Raw genomic sequence first — 18,817 nt, forward strand, 5'->3', positions numbered from 1 at the left:
AACAACTGAATATTCCTCCTTAAATCTTTCTCTGTATGATTAATATACAAATTAAAAAGAATGGTGGTCCGAGTACAGAACTTTTCAGATGCTCCACTAGTTACCTTCATTCCACTCTACCATATACTATTCTCTGGTGTCTGTCAGCCACCAACTTTTGTAATAGTTTTGTATGGGTATTCTGTCAAATGCCTCTGCAAAGTCCAGCAGTATATGATGTAGCAATTCCTTTATCCAATTCTGCTATCACTGTATTATAAATTGCGATCCCTTACAAAGCCATCATGTAACCCATCTATCCACCTGCTGTTAGATTTTCCATTTAACCAACTTTGCTGATACTTTAGCAACCACACCTGAGATATTAAGTGGTCTGTAGTTTTCTACTTCTGTCTTAGAGCCACCTTTCATTTATTCCAGGAGTGGCCAGACACATGCTTGATTGCATCCCCCTCCTAATATCTCTAGTTTCCCAGGTTTTGCACTTCCAAACTCACTAAATAACACTTTTTGCAAACACAACTACTAATTACTGACACTGCCTACATCTAACCATTTAGATATAGTCCATCAGATGTATATATGTTCTGTTATCCATCAAATTCATTCTATACATCTTAAAACTGCACACCATTCCTCCTGCAGAATCTCTTCTCGTTGATTCATTAGCAATCATGTCTCTTCTTCTCAACTCTGTCCTATCAGCCTGGCCTAGTTGGCTGAGTGGTTAGCATATATTATCTCTCCAACACCAATAGGCTGCTGGTTCAAATCCTGCTATAGGCATGGGTGTTTGTGAATGTCTTTAGGTGGGAGATGAATTCTATTGCCCAGTGTGAGGCCTGAAGTGGCTTGAAAAGGTTCTGTGTTTGATCTCTAGAGCAGCGTTTCTAGACTATGTAAAGAAATATTAAAAGATAGTACAAACATTCTTAGTCCACTCACAGTACCAAATGTACTGTAGGTTTTCAAATAACCTTTTGTGGATGAGAGCAGCATAAAAAATAATCATGCCAAAGCAGCAGACTCACAACTTTTACTTTCTTACTGTTCAAGAGTGTTCTTTCAACAAGTCTTTCATATCCTCTCTCATTGCATATTACTCCCCTTTCACATTATTTGTTCTTGCCAAAACAATTCATTCACTTCTTTCTCCCTTTTGCAAATTAACAGCTTCACTAACATTCTGGATCTTCACACCTAGGAAAAATACTTTCGTCACATTCTCATTAAGTATACCTCTTGTCATTGAATTTCCATTCCAGTTATTCTTTGAACTTTGAGAACACATTCTGATGCATCATTTAGATATTTTTTATGCTTTGCATGCACTACTGATATGTTTTCTATTTAGCAACCAATACCATAGGATCAGTGGCAGCTTGTACATAAGCACTGCAACACTGCAGCACCCCCGAGGAAAAAACAAAAAAAATTAAATTTTGCTTGTGTTTATAAATAATAAAAATGCTAAAAATAATAACAATGCTTTCAACATTATATAAATGCAATACAACATGTTAAAGGTTACAGCTTATGCTTCAACATTGATTGAATAGTTAATAATTGGAATTTATTTGATTGACTCTTTAGATTATGAAACAAATGCACTGTGATCTAATGCAGTGTCGGAATTATCATGTTTGGTCAGTTCCGGCTAGACTCGCCGATATTTGTTTGCACGTGTCGCTGCACATAACAAGTGAATCTGACACTGCTCATTGAGCAGCGTTACTACAGATAAATTGAATGCTTGCGCACGTTATTTCTGTGAGATATGAAACTTTTATTATTGGTGTGTGTTCGTGGTGAGGGTGAAATATTTTTGGTAAATCTTATTTTATTCTGTTAAAATAACATATAATTATTTATTTATTATAAATACAAGGCTGAATCATGACGAGTGTCACTGTTGAAAATATGAAAAGAATTATATTTTCTCAATTATCGTTACACGAAACAAATTACTGCGATCTAACTCAGTGACTGAATGAGGAAACCAACACTGCTCATTGAGCAGTGCCGGTACAGATATATTGTATGCTTACACGTGTTATTTCTGTGTACAAAACTTTTATTATTGGTGTGTGTTCGTAGTCAGCGTGAAATATTGTTAATAAAGCAATTTTTGTAATATGTAAATTTACTTATTAATAAATTGGTTACTAATTAGGAAAAAATGAATTATTTTTCTTATTTTGTATATGCAGCACTCCCATTTAAAATTTTCACCGGCCACCACTGCATGGGATTGAACCCCAGTTGTTCATAATTTCCTACTGCATAGTTCAGAATGTCACCTCATCTGAGTTGAATGTCCATTTATTTTACTAGGTCAATATGGCATCAACACTGTCACCAATCAGAGGCAGAACAGTCACCTCTTTAACTGAAACCTCCTCTGACATATTTCAGTGAAGATGGGAAATTAAATATGGAAATAGATAAGATAAGATAATAAGCAAAGCAAATAAGCAAGGTGGAGAGAATAAATTTATTTGAAATAAGAGAGAAATTGGCCAAATCAAAATGGTATTCCAACTAATTTTAACTTATTGATATGAAATTTGGATTAAAAATAAAGCACTTGATCAAAGACTAATGATCACGGATATGAAAGTTCTGAGAAAAATTGATACATTTGTTGATACATGGAATGGAGCCTTAAGTGAGCGCTCCAGTTGCATAAAACAACCATATCATGAAAGCTTAATTAATAAGCCTTCGTGAAAGATATGATAAAATGCCTTAGAACCATTAATAGCAACCACTTTACCAAATTTTTCCATGGCATTTATTCAAAAGTGATAACATAAGCAAGAACATCTCTTGTTGACCAGTGGAGTTTAATCAATTCTGGTGGTGGTTTAAATAGATGAGACTTCAGTGTAGTGTAGAAGTTGTGTGTTAATGTGTGTGTTATCTCTTAGTGTAGAAGTTGTGTGTTAATGTGTGCGTGTTATCTGTTAGTGTAGAAGTTGTGTGTTAATGTGTGTGTGTTATCTGTTAGTGTAGAAGTTGTGTGTTAATGTGTGTGTGTGTGTTATCTGTTACTTTAAAAAGAACTAAAGTAAGTAACATCAGCCATTAATTAGATGGCAAATATTTTTCGTCCTTCTTTGTAATGAGCTAAATTTAGGATAATTTTCAGGTAAATACCACACTTAAGGAGAGAATAAAAAGTTGACAGAGAACAGAATTCAACTCTGGAACACACATTTTCAGTGTGATTGGAGAAATGCTATAGTACTAGTAGACTTTTTGTTATTCAGTTTGGATAAGATTCTTCTGATCTCTTTCTAGCAAAATAAAAAAAAAAAAAAGGTCAGAATAGACACTGTGGGTTAGGAGCGGAAGCATAATCAGACAAAAGTTACAGTGAAAAGTTTTTAGCAAGAAACCAGAAAGCTTGACTCCATTTGGGCATGAAACAAGTTTCCTGTTTTTAGTCCTTCAAATGTTTTGGATGTGCTCATAGTTAGCCTACAGTTTTTTGGGGGGATTTGGCAGAAACACAAAAAAGAAGATGGGAATTTTGATGAAAGCTAATTGCAATATTCTGCTTGGTTCTTCTCTTGTAGAGCCTTTGCACATTTCTTGAAGAACCAAGGCTTAGATAAGGGATGAGAAGTTTACTTGGAATGGGAAATAAATGTTTAAACACCATAATTATTGCTTAAGTGATACGTTCATTGAAACTGTTTGGACGTTACTATTATTATTATTACAAGAGACCTACAGGGAGTCAGGGACTCATTAAGGAAGGCCACACATCACTTACACCGGCAGTTATACCTTCTCTTAAATTCAGTCACACTATCTGCACTCTCTACTTCCACAAGCAAGCAATTCCAATCATGCACTGCTCTATGAGAGAAAAATATAGCTTTCATCTCTTGTGTGAATTAAAAATGCTACCTTCTGGGATATTGTATGACACTTACAGAAGTCTCTCGGTCTTTATCCTATTATCTCTCTTTCTTCTGTTTGCTAGTGTCTGCAGCCCATAAATTGTTGATCTGTCTTCATAATCTATATTCCATCCACAGTCACAGTATCACTTTCCTATGCATCTTTTCCACTATATCTACTACTGTGTGCAGATCAGGTCTCCTGGTTTCTGTGTGCGATGCAGATATAGTGGAAAAGATGAAGTCTTGTAAAGAGACACAACAACTTCCTTACATGTCAGATTTTGTTTTAGCATTACAATTATACTCTGAGTTGTATTTGCAATCTTTGCCTTCAAACCTTGACTTACTATCCATTAAAATGCCAAGACACCAGCCTGGTCATTTTTTTGCTAACATAATTCCACCAATATAACATGCCATTGGATATCTCATCATGTGAAAATGTGTACCTTTAGATTTACTAATGTTGAACTGATAGCCATTTTCACATGTTCACAGTTCCAGGCTATTCAGATCATTCTGTAAATACATACTGCATGTCATTTGCATTCCTGATTATCCTGCCTATCTTTGCATCATCAGCAAATAGCTGTATGCCTTCTGTCATATCCTTTCCAATGTCATTAATATAAAGATTGAATAGCAAGAGACCAAAGACTGGTCCCTGCGTTACACCTCTGATCACATGAAATCTTGCATTCACATCTCCCATATACCACTTTTTTGATATGTCAATCAACCATTCTCTTATCCAAACTAATAGTTTATAATCCAATTCTGTACCCTGCAACTGCCTTTTATGCTGTGTCCTTGTCTAACTCAGCCATAACATTATTATAAAACATGAACAATTACTCAAACATGATCTTTCCTTATTAAAATAATTTAAATGTTATGTACCAAATGCATTCTTTTCATTTTAGTTTCATGTGATGAGTTTTACTATATCATTTTATAATATGTATTTTTTATTTATTTATTTTTCTCCCCTTTCTTCTCTTTATAGTGTATGGCTCTCTTCAGATATACTTTGGTCTTGTGGGTTTTGTGGTAAGTATGAATGCAGTGCATTCAAACTTTTTAATTGTTTTAAATCCATCCATTTTCTCATAAAATTGCAACTTACATGTCGAAATTATCTAGCTTGTGATTATGTCAATCAGACAAATTTTAACTGGATATATAAATTTTGTAATAATTTAAACTGAATTAGATTTGAAAATGTATATTTTTACTAGGTAAACTTTTCACATAAACAGTTCGTGAACTTTTCTTACCTAGTAGTTTAAAAATAATGTGATTTCTTTGCACAGAAGAAATTTCTGAGGAACTCTTGTTGAATATGATAGCATGAGGGCCAATCAAAAAATAACGGTAAGTATCTGCTAGATTTCTGTTCAGGATATGGACTAGTCATTACCGACACCATGTTCCATCATAAAGATATTCACAAATTCACATGGAGAGAATACACAAGTACTTAAGAAAAGTCTCATAGGCTATGTTATTGTTGATAGTGATATCTCTATGCTGGTTCAAGACAAAAATGTATAACAGATTTGAAATAGGAAGTGATTACCATTTAGTTTTGAGCAAGATAAAAATGAACTTCATACTGAAAAAAAAATGTTCAAAAGTTTTTAAAATAATCAAAATCAAGCATCTTTCAGAGGTTACTGTAGACTCAAATATAAAATGAAAGAGTTTGAAAACACGAATCAAATCTTTGAAGATCCATAACAGATTAAAGAAAATAGTGATTGATTCAGCCAGAAGTGTGTGGTGAAGTTGCCTGCAAGAATAGAAAGAATCACAACTCTCTGATATGGGAAATTAAAGAGGCAATCCTAGAAAACAAAAAAGCATACTAAAAATACCTTGGCAATGATATCGACATGGGCCCTGAGAGAATACAGAAAAAAATGTAGCAATATAGGCTGTGTGCAAAGGTAACTAAACAAAAGTCATAGGGAAGAATTTGAGAATAATGGAAGATAAATATACTGTGAAAGTGGCGATATTTAGAATTTGGGGAAAGAGTTATGTAAAAGGAATCAGAGATGAACAGGACATATAAACTGAAGATATTCTGGACTTCCTGAAGTAATTATTTTGAAAGAATGTTAAATGAAACAAGCTGTTTCATTCATATGAAAATATACGAAAGCTATAACTAAAATATACTAATATTAGAAAATATTAGAAAACATCTTGTTGTAGCCTCCTGTATGGATTGGCTACAGTAAGATGATATTCAACCAGAAATACTCAACCAGTTACAGTGGGTAGAAGTTCAAACTTCAGATAACTGGAGTAGAGTTCTCTTAGTACCCATCTATAAAATGGGAAATATAACTGAATATGAGAATTATGGAGGAATTTCCCCACTGATGTTCCAGGTAAATTTAGGCAAGCATACTTAAGAAGCTTCCAGCTAACCAGGGTTGTCAGTATCAGATTATCACTTTAAGACAGACAGTTGTAAAATCAGATTTTAAATAATAATAATAATAATAATAATACATATATAGGGCGATCCAGATGCTGCAAAACTTTGCAGGAATACATTGTGTGTCATGTGGAAGCGATATCTGGGGGGGGGGGGGACAGTTCCAAAATACGCTACCAGGTGGATGCTGTATGGTGTACCGAAATGCAAATGTAATAAATTTTCTGTGTTTGTGTAAGAAGGAGAAAAATGACAATCATAGCACATTTTTATTCACTTCCATTATGCATTATTTATGGGCTGTATTGTTCAATGCACTGCCTTTCCCAGTATACCACAAACTGCACCCTTTGTACAGCGTGTTATAATGATGATCCCGATAAACCCTGTCTTTGAGAAATCCTCAGAGCCAGAAGTCACGTGGTCAGATCAGATGAATGAGGTGGCCATGCAGTGGGAAATGCATGGCTGATCACTCTGGCTTCCATGAAATGTTCTCAAAGAACCTCCTGTACGGATTGACTAATCAGAGGTTCCATCCTGCATGAAAATGACTGAATCCATGAACAACAAAATTGTTTAGCATATCTGGATATCTCTTGGTAGTAACTGAGCAGGTCACAGAATCCAATTGGCAAAATGTCCTCAATGAAGAATGGTCCAATGATAAATGAAACTGTAAACTCACACTAGACAGTAACTTTATGTAAATGCAAAGGAATTTGTTGGATTGCATGTGGGTTTTATGTAGCCCACATAAAACCTGCATGCAATTGTAGGTAGTCACAGCTCCATTCTGGTGAAAGTGAGTCTTATCTACCCACAAAATCATCCATTGCCACACAGCGTTCAAATCCTTTCAAGCAAAGGAATGTTAAGGTGAATGCCAGTCGACTATCAAAGTCCTGTGGATGCAACTCCTGTGTCAGAGTTATGTTGAATGGGTAGAAATGCAGAATCTTCCATAGAATTATCCTGACAGTTGTGTAAAGCACATCCATGTGTCTTGATACAGCACGTGCACTGCAGGAACCAATGCTGCTATTCATGGCCTGCTCCAGAACAACAGTAGCAACTTCATTCACTTGTTGTGAACTGATTGGTTTGTGATTTCTGCCAGGTCTTACTCCCAATAATCCTGTTTCTTCAAAATGACCAATCATTCATCACAGACCACATCGAGACAGTGAACTTTGTCGACATTTGTTCAGACAATGAAGTTCGCGGAGTGCAGCAACAGCATTGCAGTTGTTTAGGTAGTGCAGATTCACAAGCAAAGCATGTGAATATAGCAAGGTTACTTTCACTGTGGACAGTATTAACAACCAGAATGAAGGGAAAAATCCCGTGTTCATCTTTTTAAACCCTCCTGACACCTATCAGGATAGTTTAAAAAAGATGGGTGATATGCAAATTTCCTGGTGGTGAATTTTGAAACTACTTTTTTTTTTTTTTAATCAGATATCACTTCTTCATAATACTTTTCCTGCTAAGTCTCACAGCATACGAATCACTGGAGGGCATTCCGCAAGGCCTTAAACTTTCATTTTGATCACCCTGTATATGGAAATCATCCACAAGTAGTTGGTCAACCTATACACTAATACCATGGACAGGCAAGAAGGAAGTTGTTCACATTTAACATGAAAAGTTGTGGATTGTATTTCTTGGGAAACACATAACATGATATACTTTTCCAGAGAGTAGCAGTGGATGTGATGAACGAAGAGTAAGAGAAATGTGTTCTGTGAGTTTGGAGATGCATTGTGAGGGAGTATTGATTAGTTGTTGCACGTATTTGATAGAGAGTGTGGGTCTTATTGATGCTATTACTGATTTTATTTATTTGTAGCGTTCCCCTTTTGTCCCCTGTCCCTTTTTGGGGGGGGGGGGGGTTGAACCCTCTTAATGAAGGATTCACATGAGACCAGCTAACTCACCTTTAGTCAAAAGAGACCATTATCTGGTCTTTTTTGACTAAAGGTGAGTTAGTGAGTTCCTCACATCATAGGTCTTTCTGACCAAAGGACTTCTACTGAGCTATGGAAGCTCTGCTAATACTGATGAGCAGTGGACATAGAAGTACATTAGTGTCCAAAACCTAAGGATGAACACTATTTCTTAAGATTACAACTACAAATTCAGATGAATAAGTTTGTGACAATTTGTATAACTGACGATTTTGAGTAGAAAGCGGGTACACATTCAAATTTTTGAATCATGCGCAAAGGGGTCGTGGTAGTTCAACAGGGCAAAAGGCTGCGCTAAGTGAATTGTGTTTGAAGGAAGCTCTCTTTGTGAAGGAATAAAGTTGCCAACTTGGATGTCTTATAATGTCTCAAAGATATCATCTGGATGATTTCACATAGGAAAGAATTATTGGAAAGCTTGAAGCAGGCCTCAGAATTATTGATTAGGCCAGAGAGTTTTTGAAATCTCACTTAGCATTGTATCTATGCTTTGGAAAGTGTTTCACGCCAATGGAATGTGTTCCAGACTTATGCTAAGAGATCACCCTTGCTCTACTATGGAGCATGAAGACAGATTTTTGGTTATAACAGCAAACATAATCAACACACCAATGGCAGGTCAGCTTGCAAGTCAGCTCCATTCAAGCCCAAGTATGTGGATATCTCAACAAACTGTAGCAAGACGTCTGCGACAAGTAGGGCGTATAGGCCTATATGCTTGAAGGCCTGTAGTCTGCGTCTCTTTATGCCCAACTTATCACAGACCACGTTTTTAATGGCGTTATATCCATAAAAATTGGACAAACACCAATGGAACTAATGTACTATTTACAGATGAGAGTCCTTTTAGTCTTTTCTCTGATTCTAGATGACACTTGATCTGGCATGAAAATGGTACTGCTTACCATCGTGAGAATGATCTTGAAAGGGATAGATACTCCAGTGCTAGAGTCATGGTTTGGGGAGGCATTATACTTAATGGATGCACTGAGCTACAAGTGCTGGTAAATGGGATTATGACTGGTGAATAATACTGCAACAAAGTTCCTCAATATCATGCTCATTTATTTCATGGTTCTGTAGGGGAAAAAGTCATTAATATGGATGACAGTGCCATACCATATCGTACATAAGCAGTGGGAATTCTTCTGGAGACCAAGAATATTAATCAAATCAAGTGGCCAACATGCTTTTCAGATCTCAACCTCATATAACACATTTGGGACACAGTAGGGAGATCATTGCTGCTCGAAATTTTCCTCAAAAAAAAAATACAAACAAAAAACTTTATCCTTGCTCTGAAGGAGAAGAGTGCCAGTTTTCCTCAAGAATTCTTGAATCACTAGGTGCTACGATGTTATGAGAGTGAGCAAGCATGGCACCCATCTTGCACAAAGCTTAGTTCTTCATGCAAAATATATCCTACACGTTCTTTTGAAATGCCTATAGTTTCAGCAATTTCACGCACTTTGACTCGCCGGTCATTCAATACCATATCGTGCACTTGATCAATGGTTTCTGGTGTTGTTACACTTTTCGGAGGTCCTTCACATGGATCATCTTCAAGGCTGGTAAGGCCATGTTTAAACTCGGCAGAACATTTCTTAATTGTCAAAAATGAAGGAGAAGAGAACCTGTAAACTTTTATTAACTTCGAATGAATTTCTTTTGCCGTTACAACCTTCTTTTACAAAGAATTTTATAACTGCACAATACTCAATTTTATCCATTTCAAGGGATACAGACAACACTTTTGCTTCAGACAGATGTTTAAAATAAACTACTTGATAGAAGCACTTGCAATTTCACATGGATGCTTATGACAGATGTACCAACTTAGAAAAAAAAAATCTTGCTGATAGCATCGCCATCTATGGTCAAGGCCGAGAACTTTTCAGGCCACCCTCGTACTTAGAAGATAGGGAACCATCCACCATCACTGAAGTGAGCATCCAGCCAGGAAGCTGGTGATCCAACTGCAGAAGAAGAATAAAACAAATATCTGTATTTAAATTTTATAGGTCTGAACAAAGCATATGACAAGGTGCTTCTTGGCACCTTGTTATATCATATTCTCATTTCTCATGTTATCTCATTTACATCACAGTATGATGTAGATGATATATTATATCAAGATCTATATTTGAGTCTGTATTGTAAGCCATAGTTAAAGAAGTTATAGTTAAATCATAGTTAAATAAATAACAGTTGCTCAGTATTTGCAGCCTTGAAATCTACATTTGAATTGTTCCTCAAATGTGGAATTCCAGATTTATAAATGTTGCTGTATTTGGTGTCATATAAAAATGAAGTAAGGATTTTCTTCATATGTGCAGCATCCACAAGCTAGCTTCAACTTAAAATTACTTTATGGAATTTATCATTTTGGAAACATCTTTATCTTGTCCCTGAAATTTGAGATTTGATACACTTTGTGATTTAATACTTTCCTACACATTACCATTTTGGAATATTTTGCATTGAACTTGTACTGTCTCATTTTGTTTTCAAGAGTGATTTCTGCATCTTCCTCACACCAGACAAAATACAGCTAAAGATCCAAAGAAACTGAAGAATTCCAGAAAACCGAGTCCTTTGAGTGCCTCTACAAAGTTTCCCTCAGCTTTCATATTGGCTATGATTAAGTGCCTATACACAATGTGTCATTACCAAACTTTGCTACCACATGTATCAAAGATGGTGGTAATAAAGCCCAACAACAACAGAGTGCTTTAGGTCTTCATAAGTGGTGCATTCATCTAGCACTGACAAATCAGTCATGCTATAAAGTGTCATATCTGAATCCTTTCTTTTAGGCTTGCACGGTGATCCGAATGCATTTTTGGAAATTATGGAGACAACTACCGTGTTTGAATAAAAACTTTAGTTTAATATTACTGAAATTTTACAATTCGACGTTTCGACCTTTATGTCAAGGTCATCTTCTGGAGCGTACAAATATACACAGGAAACAAGCTATACTACAATCATACTGGTTCGTTAAAGACACCGACTAACTGCTACCACAATTTTTGGCCTGACCTCTGGTGAAAAAAAAAAAAAAAAAAATTATACATCAACACTAGAGTCCTATTATTTGTGTTGTCTACTATATACATATATTAACATCATTCCATCCAGTTGGAGTGGAATGGTTTCTAATACTAGCGGATTGGCTAGGGTCCTGACTTATGTTGAATCTTTCATATTAGGTTGGCTGAATGTGTGCCATCCAGATCCTTGGAATTTTCATACCATCTTTATTGTTGATATTTGGGTGGTTTATCAGGATTTCGCAGGATTCTTTAAATTTTCTTTCGTCCACAAAAACATGGTACATTTTTTTTTTTTTTTTTTTTCACCAGAGGTCAGGCCAAAAATTGTGGTAGCGGTTAGTCAGTGTCTTTAACGAACCAGTATGATTATAGTATAGCTTGTTTCCTGTGTATATTTGTACGCTCCAGAAGATGACCTTGACATAAAGGTCGAAACGTCGAATTGTAAAATTTTAGTAATATTAAACTAAAGTTTTTATTCAAACATGGTAGTTGTCTCCATAATTTCCAAAAATGCTGTCATATCTGAAGGCTGAACATCACAGAAACAAAAGAGTGTTAAGTGCAATTTCTGTTATCAGTAGAAGCATACTTACTGTTCAGAGATCAATGAATCACACCACACAACTTTCTCACCAACTTCAACCAGCCTTACTTCTGTCTTATGTACCCCTCCCTTCATTTAACCAATATTCATTAACATTAGAAAAATGCATTGACAGTCTGGATTTTATCACTGTTGATGAGACTTTTTCCTGCAAAATCAAATCCGTAGAAATCAAGGAACTGACTATGGATTGTTGTCTTGACAATAACATTCCTTTCTTCATAGTGAAGAATTTATGGAAACACAACATCCATGTTAGAATAATTATTTATTATTAAGAAAGTAACATTCAATGTTTAAACCTCTGTATTGAGGTTATCATCATCAGGAAAATATACATATGTATGAGGTTGTTCTGGATGCTATATGGGTTGAAGATGGGTCCTCCAAATTCTTAGAGTAATTAATCCATCATTCTTGTTCAGATTAGGATGATGCCTCAGCATTTCACAGCCTCCTTTGAATTTTCTTTCAAGTGGTATGGTGTAGGTACTTGGTGCCTTTCCAACGAAATGGAAATGTTGAAGATAGGTCCTCCAAATTCTTGGAGGACCCATTTTCACCTGTATGGCATCCAGAACAACCCCAAACAGAAGAAAATCTTAACATGAGAGGATTTGAGAAATTAGTTAATGTAGTTTTTTTGCAGAGGTCAGGCTAGGGTAAATGATTAATCAACATTTAGATTCATCTTAATTTTGTATATTGTAGTGTCATGTAGCTTGTATCCTGTGCATATGTATGTTTTCCTGATGATGATTGCCTCACTATAGAAGCTGAAACTTTGAATGTTACTTTCTTAATGATAAGTAAAGTAATTATTCTAACATGTGTGTTGTGTCTCTGTAAATTCTTCATTCATGCTGACCACCATGTAACCTTAAGAGAAAGAATTGTCATAATCTATGGACATACCTTCCTTGAAAAATATGAAATATAATGCCACCATCCTCGATTTTTGCTCAGAAATAGATGCAGCAGCAGCAGACTTTGAATAACAAGTTCCAGCACACTAAGACCCCCCCCCCCCCCCACAATCACATAACCAGCCCTGCTAGACTTTACTCAGTGTAAACAAGGCTGTTGACTGCTTTAAAATTAGAAAAAGAATCTTAATTAAATATAAAGAGCTAATAAGCTTCATTTCGGCAATAAAACAATATTTTAAATTAAGGGGATATAAAATCCACATTGTTTCAAAACCGAATAAGAAACTCAAAGATTGGAATCAGAGAGTTTCATGCTGAATATAGTAAACTATAAAGTATCGGCGAACACTAGCGTGAGCTAATGCAAGTGACCCTAGTATGTAGTACAATACCGGACAACTTGTTGCAAAGGTGGGGAAAGTTCAGATCGTTATTCTTAGGTATTTTCCATAATGTAAAAACACATTTCCTAGGAAATGTATGCTGTTACCAATCTTTGAGTTTCTTATTCGGTTTTGAAACAATGTGGATTTTATATCCCCTTAATTTAAAATATAGAAAAAGAATGGTGAAAAGCATGGAACATTGACTAAAAAAAAAAAAAAATCATTGTATAAGTACAGTCATTTGAACTCATACAAATGCAGATGGATTTTTGTAATGCAGAATGAAGTGAATTAAGTTAGTGCTTGCAGTTTTACAAGTTAAGCTAGATGAAAAAAGAGCAACATTAATTTCAGAAATATTACATTAGCAGTTTTAGTGTATTAAACCATCAAAATGGCAGTGTGAAAATTAAAACTAGAAAAGAACTGCAAATTCATTAAATTTGAATGGCTGAACAAATATGATATGATTTGTTTATAAACTGCATATATATGTTGTATCTAAGTAGCTGAAGAAATAAGCATTGCTCTTACAGAAATATTTAGCATGCAATACAAGGTCTTTTAACAAAGATATGGTTACCAATTTTAGGCATATCAAATTAAGAATTTGTGACTTTTGCTGTTGTGAGCACAGGCTACTGCACACGCTGAATCTGAGACTGGAAACATGCACACAAAATGTTTTTGATGTGCACATGGGCCAGCAAAAATTAGTGACAATATTGTTTACCAGGGGCGAATTCTCTATGATTGCTGCGCAAGCTCATGAATTGAGAAAGAAGTAATATTTATTTGTTAACAAAATGTACAAAATGTATAAGCATTCCATTTAGGCTTTTATTTTTGTAGACAGATGTCTTGAGCTTTGCGTTGTGTATTGAAGGCCGATGCTTGCTCATCTAGTCAAAGCTACCTTGGCTTGCTCGGTTGCAGGAGCTTCCAGGTCCTCGCAGCAGCACTGTGATTTCATGCGCGCCCATAGCCATTTCCACTCCCTTCACTTCGTCTTAAACACAAGGCCATACACAAAATAGCTCTAGCCAGTGAGCTTCAGCCAGCCTTTACAAGTGGGCGTGTTGGGAAAATTAAGTTACAACCTTGAGAAAATCAACCTTGGTCAACTTCTTTATTGACCAGTTCATAAAGAAGAACTGTAGGGTAGAATTTTTTATTCAAGTAGCTAAATTGAAAAAGATAGAATATCATTTGTAAAATAAATGTTGTATTTCTATGATTAAATGTACATAAATTTCTAAATATATAGTTTTAAATGGTCAGTAATTCATTATTCTGCTAATCAGATCAATTTCAATCACACCTCTCACTCCCTGAATGATAACAAGAGCAAGTGTGAATTTCAAGACCAGCATTTGCCCTTGTTCTTTACAGCTAATACTTATCCAGTGTTACACTAGTATCATCAGAGCTATAAGAGCCATATTGGACAATAAATTATATTCTTGTTTACCCAAGCATAAGCAAAATACATTTGCATGTGAAGTTTCTTCACGAATAGTTGTTTATAAAGGTTACTAACTTCACATCATTGCCTTAGTATCCCATAATGCAAAGCACACTTACTTTTGGACATGTATATTGCTGTTCATTAGGGGAAGAATCACTACCCAGACCAGTTTTAACTTTTATTGAGGTTTCATCAGTGAGAACCATACCCTGTGGAAGATACCAAAGTTGAATTAATGTCAAAGCTGTACGAGAAGTTATAGTTATTGAAGTGTCTTTCACAAAACACATCTTAGAAATTATGGAAACAGCTACCGTGTTAGAGTAAAATGTCAGTTTAATATAAACCAAAACTCAACACTGAAGGAGTTGGTAGATCATTCCTCCCTCCTATATAAAGAACACACAACACTTCATAAACAAAATTAAAAACATAACACTAGGCAAACATGATTTATTAGTCAGTTTTGAAGTTTCTGCCTTTTTTGCAAATGTCCCAATCAATGACACAATTCTTCTCTTACAGAACAAATTTCTGCCTGACATTATGGCTCTCTTTGCCCACATGCTACATTCCAGTTAATTTGTATGACAAAATAATTTTTACCTACAAAAAGAAGGTACGGCCATGGGCTCACCACCATCTCCCCCCCAGTTGCTAACTTTTATATGGAAGCTTTTGAGCAACGTGCTCTAGGTTCCTTTAGATCAGAACTCGCTTCCTTTCCTGGATACACTGGTCAGGCAGTCTATCCTTCGCTGTTTACCGCAAGCCTACACCTACTGACCAATATATACATGCTAACTCATATCACCACCCTTTGCAAAAACTTGCAGTCATTAACACCCTCAAAAAAAAAAACAGAGCTATAACAATTTACTCTAATGAACAAGCTCTTAAACAAGAATTACAAATTATTAGCAATACATTTATAAATAATGACTCTATCAAAATTACTATTAAGAAACTTTTTCATAAAACTTCATCAAAAAATACTATAGATTACAGTAAAACAGAGCTATTCCATATAATAAAGGGTTATCAGAAAAAATTAATAGAATTCTACACCATTATAATCTTAATGCCACTTTTAAACCACCTATAAAATTAAGGATCTAAGGATCCTCTCCCCCCATTGGCTCACCCTGGAGTTTATTGTTTCTATTGCACCTGGAACTTAACTCATATTGGGGAAACTGGATGTACAATCCCTATCCGTAAAGGGGGGAAAAAAAAGAACAAATGACACATTAAATTTAACAATTTTGGTGAAGGCTTCTCAGATCACGCTCTTAACACCCTACATAAAATTGATTGGAAAAGTACTTGTTCTTTACATCATACAAAAACTTGGTATGAATGGAAACTTAAAGAAGCCTGTGAAATTTTGATTAACTGCCCTAATCTTAACAATAATGATGGCATAAAAATTCCAAGAATTTGGATGCCACACACACACACACACACACACACACACATTCAGCCCACTTAGTTCAAGTTTTCCAGCCAACCCTGACTTTAGGACTCTTAAGCAATTTTTTAGCTTTTATTGACACCATCCATACTGGTTTGTTTTAATTTACAGCTATACTGATATGAGTAACTTTTTTTGTGTGTTACTCTCTCAATTTAATTTTGTAACCTAATAGATAATAATAATAATAACACAGCTCTGATGTAGTAAGGTTACCCCCACCAGAAGTCAGGCCAGTAGTTTTATCAGTTGACCAATAACTTTAGCATACTATGTAGATAGTAGTGTAGCTTGTTTCTTTGTATGTATGTGTATATGAGGTGTGACAATTTAATTCCTGGAACAGCCAAGTAGTTTCGCCCGTGTGGTGATTTGGTTGGAGTCACACGAGTAATCATTTTTGTACATGTTTTAACTAATGCGTGCATAAACCTCAAACTGATAGAGCCATTTGCTAGTTGGCTATTGCAAAAACAGTAGATATCTGCGTGTAAACTTGTGTGATTGAAATATGGAGCAGCATGTTAACATCAAATTTTGCATGAAAATTGGCAAAACTGCTACTGAAACGTTGGAGTTGTTGAAAGTGGTATATGGTGTGGATGCTCGGAAAAAGTCGAGTGTCTTTGAGTGGCATAAGAGATTCAAAGGTGAGCGAGAAGATGTGAACGATGACCCCAGAAGTGGGCAGCCAAAAACAAAAATGATGGATGCAAATGTGAACAGAGTGTGAGATGGTATGGTCTGACAGATAATTGAGTGTGTAATTAATGGTTGATGAATTGCAAATGAATCGGAAAAACAGTCAGGATAATTTTAACTGAAGAGGTGGGTATGCAGAAGATATCTGCGAACTTTGTGCCTCGAATCTTGATGGACGAACAGAAGCAATGGCATCTTCAAGTTGCTACTGATCTTTCTGCAAATAAGCACATGTTTCCGAGAATAATTATGGGTGACAAAACCTGGTGCTTCCAGTATGATCCTGAAACAAAATGCTAGAGCATGCAGCAGAAATCCCTGAGTTTGCCATGACCAATGAAAACACGCATGTCACTTGCGCAGTTCAAGACCGTACTGGTGCATTTCTTTGTATGAATTCATTGAACAGCGACAAAAGGTCAACCAACAATTCTATTTAGAGGTTCTGAAAATGTTACGAAGATTACGAGATTCTGTTCAGAGAAAAAGACCTGAATTGTGGCCTGACAAGTGGATCATCTATCACGACAATGTGCCAAGCCATAGTGCATTTATCGTGAGAGAGAGTTTCTAGCAAAAAAATCGATTACCAAATTAGGTCATCCTGCTTATTCATCTGAATAAGCAGGATGACCTAATTTTCTGAATATCATCGCTGATATTCAGCATAATGTGATAAAGGAACTAAAGAGTATTCCAGAAAAGAGTTCCAGGCCTGTTTCCAAAAATGGGAATACTGTCTAAACCAGTGAATAAATGCACAAGGGGACTACTTCAAAGGCAACAGTAGCCACTAATGTATTGTTCTGAACGTAGGTTTTTTACAGGTACATTCCAGGAATTAAATTATCACCTCATATACTCCAGATGATGACCTTAATGTGAAGGTCAAAACATCAAGTGATTATTTTGGTTTATATTAAACTGAAGGTTTACTCTAACATGGTAGTTGTTTCCATAATTTCTTAAATGTATTCTGATCACTGTATAAGCATGAAGGAACGTATTTTCACAAAACTTAGCTTACCACAGGTAGCTTGTGTCAAGAACTCAAACTTCAAACTCGGCCTATGCAAAAGCAGCAATAAATATACACCCTCTGTCCAAAAAGAAACCGAACTTTTCAAAAATAGAAGAAACTAGTGGCACCACCTGTTGTATCTTTTTGTTGTCGAAAGCAGCAACCTTCATTAGTGTTGTGTCAACTGTTTATGACATTTGTTTCATTAGAAGCCGAGTTATAGTGCTAAGAGTGACTGTGTGTTTTGACGAACAGTCGAAAAATGAGTTTCAAACAGAGAGCTGCAATTGACTTTTGTGTTAAACTTGGTAAAAGTTTTACCGAAATGCATAAAATGCTTCAAAAAGCATACGATGATAAATGATTATCCCGTACTCAAGTTTATGAGTGGTTTAAGCGATTTCAAAGTGGTCGTGAGGCGCTTGAGGACGACGAAAAGCCGAGCCGTCCAAAAACTGGACTGAGCGAAGTTAACATCCAAAAAGTGTGTGATTTCGTCAAAGAAAACCCAAAATCATCCATGAGATTGATTGAAGATGAATTGGTGATTCCAAAATCAACTGTGCACAACATTTTGAACGAAAGTTTGGACCTTAGTAAATTGAATTCGATCCCCACTAGATGACCGACGACCAAAAAATGTATCGAATTGAACACAGCAAGAACCTCATTAAAATCGCTCATAAGGACTCAGACTTCCTTGAAACTATCATTACTGGTAATGAAATGTGGTGTTTTGAGTATGAGCCTGAAACAAAGTGGCAGAGTGACCACCAGAAGAGGGGCATCTGAAAAAAGTCGCTTGGAGAAGTCAAAAGTAAAGACAATGCTGATTTGTTTC

The 18,817-nt window shown here is 35.8% G+C and overlaps 1 protein-coding gene across 1 annotated transcript in view; it reads left to right on the forward strand.

The window, feature by feature from the left end:
* Positions 1-18,817, forward strand: part of Sc2 (trans-2,3-enoyl-CoA reductase Sc2) — a 279,834-nt gene that overhangs the window by 213,273 nt on the left and 47,744 nt on the right. The window contains exon 9 of the mRNA XM_090401561.1: positions 4,921-4,964. Within this exon, the coding sequence (XP_090257687.1) occupies positions 4,921-4,964 (44 nt within the window). The remainder of the gene's footprint in view (positions 1-4,920; positions 4,965-18,817) is intronic.

The sequence above is a fragment of the Typopeltis vanoorti genome, chromosome 12 (assembly GCF_054136105.1).
Source record: "Typopeltis vanoorti isolate ZY-2024b chromosome 12, IOZ_Tvanoo_1.0, whole genome shotgun sequence".
Taxonomy (NCBI): Eukaryota; Metazoa; Arthropoda; class Arachnida; order Uropygi; family Thelyphonidae; genus Typopeltis; species Typopeltis vanoorti.